General features: G+C 34.7%; 1 protein-coding gene across 1 annotated transcript in view; it reads left to right on the forward strand.

Annotated features, from left to right (window-relative positions):
- LOC125036267 (mitotic apparatus protein p62-like) overlaps positions 1–7,500 on the forward strand; it is a 30,799-nt gene that overhangs the window by 22,192 nt on the left and 1,107 nt on the right. Inside the window, exons 3-4 of the mRNA XM_047628758.1 lie at positions 3,250–3,393; positions 7,077–7,500. The exon at positions 7,077–7,500 is cut by the window's right edge and continues 1,107 nt beyond it. Of these exons, the coding sequence (XP_047484714.1) occupies positions 3,250–3,393; positions 7,077–7,500 (568 nt within the window). The remainder of the gene's footprint in view (positions 1–3,249; positions 3,394–7,076) is intronic.

Genomic DNA, 7,500 nt, shown 5'->3' on the forward strand with positions numbered 1-7,500 from the left:
CCTCATCTTCCTCTCCACTCTCCTCCTCTTCCCCCTCTCTCTCTCTCTCTCCCTCTCTCTCTCTCATTCCCCGTCTCTCTCTCTCACCACCTAACTCTCTCTCATTCCCCTCTCCTCTCCTCCATCTCTCTCTCTCGTCTCTCTCCTCTCTCTCTCCCTCTCACCCTCTCTCAACTCTCCCCCTCTCTTCTCCCCTTCCTCTCTCTCTCTCCTCTCTCTCTCCTCTCTCTCAACTCTCCTCCTCTCTCTCTCCTCACTCTCTCCTCTCTCTCTCTCCTCTCCCTCTCTCTCTCCTCTCCTCACCTCTCTCCTCTCCGTCTCTCTCTCGTCTCTCTCCAATCTCTCCGTCTCTCTCTCTCCTCCGAATCTCTCCCCTCACAACCTCGCATCTCTCTCGTCTCTCATCTCTCTCTCTCTCTCTCCTTCTCTGCCCCTCTCTCTCTTCAACGCTCGCTATCAGCTCTCTCTCCCTCCCCCCTCTCCAGCAGCTCGCCTCTCGCTCCCTACTCTCTCTCTCTCTCTGCATTGACGGCTCGTCTCTCTCCGTCTCTCTATATCGCGTCTCTCGTCACTAGTCCTCTCATCCTCTCTCCGCTCTCTCTCTAGTCCTAGACATCTCTGGATAATCGATACTTGCTATAAGCCTCCTCCCTATCTCTCTCTTCGTTCTTTCTTCTCAAACGTCTCTCTCTACTCTTATCGCTTGAGCATATCTCTCTCTCTCTTTCGCACGCTCGCTTTTTACGAAATTTTGGTTCCATATCTATATACTATAGTTAGCAAAGAAATAGATCTATCGTATGTTAGCACAACTATATCTCATCATATAGTTCATCTCTATATACAGCTCGCGCCAATTCTAACTCTGTCGATCTCCACCTCATGTCTCCATCCTCTCAATCCTACTATATATCTATACATCTTCTCTGCTCTCTAGACAATCCTCTCCCTCTCTCATCATCCCCAGCCCGCTCTTTCTATCTTTCATCTCTCATCGATACGCTCTCCTATCTAGATATATCTAAATCACATCTATCTAGCTACTCATCTCTCGCTCGAGAAGAGATATGATAAATACATAGATAGAAATAGGAATAGATCAAAGAAATACATATATTATAAGAAAAGAATCATAGAAAATAAAGAAATATATAGAGTAGATAATGAGAATAGTAGAGAGGGAGATAGATATATATGAGATAGGATAAAGAGAAAGAAATAAATAAATAAAGACATAGATAATAAAGCTATATATAGAGTAAAGGCCTATAGAGGATGGATATTAGAAAGCGATCGATATATTAGAGAGAGAGAAGAGGATGATAAATAAATAAATAAATAAAGAATGAAAAGAAATATAGATATAATAGATATCAGAGATATAAGGAGATATTATATAAAGATAGAAATAGAGAAAGAGATAAAGAGAGAATAGATATATGAGAGCATTTATTGATATAGATGCGAGATATAGAGAGAAGATAGATAGAGAGAGAGATATAGATATAGATAGAGTAAAAGAGAAATAGAGGAAGAGAAAATGATAAAAGGGAAAGAGAGATAAAGATAGAGAGGAAAGCTAGTGAGATCTATAGAGTTATATTAATTTGTATAATTAACTATAGAATATATTTTAATTAATGAATAGATATATATGATCATTACGCGTAGATATATTTATCATTAAAGATATATAGATAAGTAAACCATGAATATAGAGATATTTATGTTATAAATTACAATCTATAGCTCTCTTGAATAATTTAAATATGAAGTTAAGGTAGAATACTATTGATAATCTTAAATAGAAAGAGAGGATTATCTAAAGGATGTAGTTATTAATTAAGACAGAAAAGTTGTCACCTAGTAATAAGAGAAGTTATAGTTCCCCTTTCTCCCCATCAATCCATTTGCCAATTCAGTCTTAAATAAGTCCAACCCTTATTCTTTCGATGTAGTTTATTCAACACTGACGAAATTTAAGTTAGTGATTTATTTCCACACATTAACACAATCCTCATAATACACCATTAACATCAGAACCAGACAAATTCTCATTTAGAGTTAAACGACACAATTAACACAACAGTGATGTCTATCTCCCTCGATCATTTAAGATTCTCTTATATCAAACTCATCCTTAATTTTCTTTCAATAATCGACCCAGTTCTGAAATCCCGACTCTTTCTCACCTAGATTCGCAGTTCCCCTCAGAAACTCTTAGTATCTCTATTTAAAACTATACCCCCCCCACCCGCCCTCAAAAACAGCGGCACTCTCAACTACCCCGACAGCACAGAAACTGTAAGACAGATATTACTCGTAATCTAGTGGATATGGAGAAAGAAATATGAGATGATATTAAAATTTTGTGGGGATATGGTATTTTGTTTGTAAACAATTGATTTTCAAAAATTATGGCGTTTGGGGGTGTTGAATTATTAGGAAGAGCACAATAAGAATAAGTAGGAATTGTGAAAAAAAAATCAGATAAGGGTAGAATCGAGTAGATACTCAATAGAATAATGTGATAAGATAGGACAACAAAAATTGAATATAAAAAATAAATAAGAAAAGGATATCTAACTTTAGAAATATCAAAACAGAAAATATGTAGTATAGAAATATAGACAGAGATATATAAGAGATAGAAGAAGTAGGATATGAAGTGGTAGATGATATATATATAAAGTTAGGTTGAGATTTTGAAAGAGAAGATTAAGATTTGGGAGAGAGGAAGGATTGAGGAAAGAATTCTGAAGATAACTAATTATGGAAGGAGTAGGGAGGTAGTTGAGGATGAATGAATAGATAAAAAGGGTTGATAGAAAAGAATAGATGGGATAAAATTATATAGAAAAAATACATAAAAAAAACAGAATAAGATAAAGATAAAAAAAAAAAAAATATTACCAAAAAAATTTAAAATAAATTATATGAATAAGAAGTATTACGAATTTTTGGGTTAGGGGGAGGAGATTTTTGATTAGTGGGGTCGGTTAATGTCTCTTTCTTGTTTTTTTTTCTTTTTTTTCCTTAATATAATAAAGCATTGGCAAATACTGAACCATATTTATTTTTGTAAGACATGTGGGAGGACTGTTTTTATCAGGTGAATAGAATGAGTGATTACAAATTGTTGTTTAAGAAGGTTAATTACAAAACGTTATAAGTTATTTAGTTAAACTGCCTTGTGCATGTGTGTTTATGAACCTTATTCACATAGCTGAAGGTGTTCTTTGTTTCCAGTTCGCCAGAGATAGGAAGTGAAATAAAACCTGTTCCAAGCTGGGATGAGGAAGGAGACAAAACCTGTGAAGGCAATGATGACACAACAAGCCAGCCAGTTCATTCAACTGAAGTGCAGGTCCCAGCAGGAGAAGTTTTTGCAAGGTGAGCTGGGTTTAAATGTCTTGGCAAGTGGCAAACTATAATTGATTTTTAGGGATGTTAAGAAACTGGTGATGCATTTTTGATGTAATGTGTAAACTAAAGGGGAAGAAAGATATGAGTGAAAGTATACAGAAATATATTTTAACTACTACATCTAAAAATACTAAACACAGAGATGAGAACTGTCCAACTTGAACATTTTCATAGGCATTAAAGAAAAAGCTGAGCACTTTAGTGGAAAAGTGACTAGAGGAACCCTTTCTTAGAATTAATTCTCCGAGTGTGTTCTTGTCAGAATGGAAATTCTTAGTTTATATCTGTCTTACACTTGATTAAAGTCTGTATGAAGATTTTTGTAGACCAAAATACAGAAAGGAATAATATTTGTATAAAATGAAAAAACGGTCAGGATTAGATGGTGTGGTATGTCTAGATTGAGTTCACGTTTCTCCAGAAGTACGAAGACTCAGAAAGATCCAAGAAGAGCCCCTGCCCTTTTCTAAGATTATCACCTGAATTACAAGAACTAATTCAATACCTCTATGATAGGGAGGTTCTTCTTCCAGATCCAGGAATTTCTTGGGAACATATGAAGAAATAGTGGAGAGCTTCTTGAACTCAGGAGACACAAGTAGGCAAGCAATATTCATGCCCATCCATCTTGAAGAATACAGTCTGTCTGTGAGAAGCTTTTAGGCTGTCTGATGCAAGCTTGGTTGAAGTTAGGCAAAAAAGTTAAATCTTTCACAGCTAATCCTGTCTGTTAGGTACTGAAGTCGATCTTCAAGTACACAAACAATAGATGAAACATGTTATTGATTAGCTGATTTCCAGTTGAGGAGCTTATAGTCTGCTTGCAGATTTTTGAAGCTTCTGTGTGGCTAAACTGACCAATATATGTACATTTCTCGGTTTAGTAAATTCCAGTTCCTTACCAAAGCATAAAAGTCCATATGCTGTAGAGAGAAGGTACCATAGGAAGTAAATTCTTAATGTCAGTTGTAAGCCAAAAATTGATGTAATCTTTATATTACATATTTCAGTATGAATTCATACAAGGAATAGTTAATCCTCTGTCAGAGTCCTAATGAATAAGTTTTGCATAAATAATGTTTACCGTTTTCCAATAATATTAGAAGTAGCATTGAAATAAAGGGAACTAGGAAAAAAAATAGATGATAGAAAGTCCTTCATGTTGCTAGTTTAAGATTTTTATGATAAAGCTTATTAATGAAGTGTTAAAAGATGTATATTCAAGATTTTAGACCACATGATTGTGCATATGTAAGCTATATTCAGCACATTAAAAATGACAAGAAAAAAAAATAAACGAGTTCCAGAAAATTACAGAGTGAAGTACTTTTTACAAGAAATATCAGTGCATTACATACATGTCCAGGCAGTAAGTTGGACAGTGTAAGGAAGCTTTTCTCTAAGATGCTGCAGAGGGAAGTGAACAATTAGGTTGGCAGCCATGCTCTACATTGCCACCCTGAATGCTGTCAAAGAATGCCAGAGAAACAGTTATGTGCATTTGTGAAAATAAACATTACATAATAGTGTAAAAATAAATTGAAAATTATAATGAGATAATGATAAGCAAGTAAAGAAGGAAATCCCTACAACTGTTGAAGAAAATATTTAGAACTGACAAACATTTCATTTACATTTACTGGTTCAAACTAAATTCTTAGGAATGCATTATTTTACAACTTTGAACTAATAGGGACCATTCTTATCTGATTTTAGTCAAACTTCTACACCATTTCAAGAAGTCATCTTGTGTTTACAGTATGTAGGTACATAGTATGATGCTTGATGGGTGACCTTTAGATACTGTGTTGTATTTCATAGCTCATTGTTAATCCAATAACGATATAAAATGTTTATGACATTGAGCAAGTATGGATGCTTATTAGTATGCTCTGCTCTGCAGCTGAGCGATTGTCCGGCTTGTGGCAGGGCACAAGGGACATCCTGGCAGTTGGGGCACAGACTTATGAAGTGATTATCCATCACTCATCATCTGTGATTATTTACTGACTTGATAAACATAACCCATTGCCAGGGGGTTAAAAATTATGCGTGTGGTTTGTGCTTGAATGTTGGGTTTATCTTGTTAATGTGTATATATATATATATATTATACACAAGTATCAAGTATACTATGCTTGGATTTTTATGTTGTAACTGTATGATTGAGTCCTTGTTTTAGTGTTGGTAGTGTACAGATTCAGAGATTGAAATTCTTCTTTAAGGCTTTGGCCAATATATTTCTATTATTTAAGTTTTCTGCTAAAATCACATGTGGATGTGAAAGGAACTTCATTACTTACATTGATTTGTCCAAGATGAAATTCTGCATAATTATTAGATAATATGGTCAATTTCATAAGAGATTATGTTAGTACTAATACATAAATAATGGTAAATATCTTTTTATTTTTATTTTTTAAGTGAAGCCGTTTCTCATTACAACTATCATAAGCAAGAATTACAGAAACAGTCACTACAATAAAAAGATGACACAGAAAAAATGGTAAGAGAACTGTAGGCATTTTTATATTTTTATTCATGATCTAATATCTGGCTGTTCCTGGCAGTTCTTACGATTCCTGCATTTTGTTACATTTGCACGAAGCAATGAGTACAACTTCAAATACTGTAGAGGCACATTTTTCATTTTTCTAGTTACATTTCCTTTCAGATATGTGAGGGAAGTCACCTAAAAAAAGCTCTGTCTCTGCCTTTATCTAGAAGAAAGGGGTGAGATCACATGTGATTAGCAAAGATTCTATTGTGGAGTAGTTAATAAGAAAGCCACATATTCGAGCTAAATAACTGAAACAGATTATTTAGTCTAAGTGCAACATTTCAGCACTGCCTATGAAGCTGAAGGGGATGGATTTTGCCAATAATTATGTTGCTCAAGACTAAGGCACAGTAGTTGCAGTTTTTATAATCAAAACAAAGGTAATATGAGATCAGAAGGTGCAAATATTTCCTCCTGTAATATGAAGGTAAGGCACAAATAATTGCTCCCAACTGCTTAGACCCGAAATTCACTGATAAGAACATGTTTGATAACAAGAAATGAAGCAGAAGGCAGAACAAGTAGCTTTGATCCCCATTACCTTCTGAAGCCTCTTCATATGAAATGAAAATCTTTATGAATTCTGAATGACAATAACACTGATGTCTTGAGTGGTCTGGAGACTTCCTTGACTTCAGTCCATTTGAGAATGGTTTGTCAATGATGAAAATGAAAGTGGTAGCATAGCACAGAATGATCAATAAAAGAAAATATAAAAGACATGACTAAGTTCAAATAGTTTATATATTTAGCATGATCTGAAGTTTGGGACTGTCACATAAAAAAAATTGTGTCATTTTTTATGTGGTGACTGTAATATCCTCTGGTCTTTGATTGATTGATTGATTTTTTTTTTTTTTTTTTTTTTTTTTTTTTTATTATATATATATATACAAAATCTTTGATGTTGTAGGCTTATAGGAGTAAGTGGTTAGATATGTATTTACAAGTTTATGAGTAATGTCAAAGACAAAATAAACTGAGATGTGGTTACATGTTATGTAATTCAATTTAAATATCTTATTAATTGTTGTTTTGGGGGAGCATTTATCTTGTCCCTTTTTCTAATTTATATTTATGTCCTTTGCAGAAATAACATCATAAACTTTTTGGATGACCTGATGGAGAATATAATTTCTGGTGGACAAGAAGTAAATGGGGATTACTACAATCAAGAGGACAATGAGGAGGAGGAACAGGAAGAGGAAGAAGACGAGGATGAAGAGGAGGAAGAGGAAGACGAGGAGGAAGATAATGATGATGCAGTTGATATGCCTGTAGAACTAGAATTAAATGAAGAGGAGGAGGAAGATGATGACATTACCAGTGCCACCAACCCAGCATTTTCACTCAGCAACATTCAGGCATTGTTTGGTCAGATTGATGAGGATCCAGTGAGTGAAAGCAATTATACCAGTGATGGTGTTGGTGCCAGCCCTATTCTAACATTTGGAAGCTTCCTTGCAATGATAGGCCAGCAAGCAGAAAGTGACAACAATCAGGAAGATGAGGAA

This window comes from Penaeus chinensis, chromosome 20, assembly GCF_019202785.1.
Source record: "Penaeus chinensis breed Huanghai No. 1 chromosome 20, ASM1920278v2, whole genome shotgun sequence".
NCBI classification, from domain to species: Eukaryota; Metazoa; Arthropoda; class Malacostraca; order Decapoda; family Penaeidae; genus Penaeus; species Penaeus chinensis.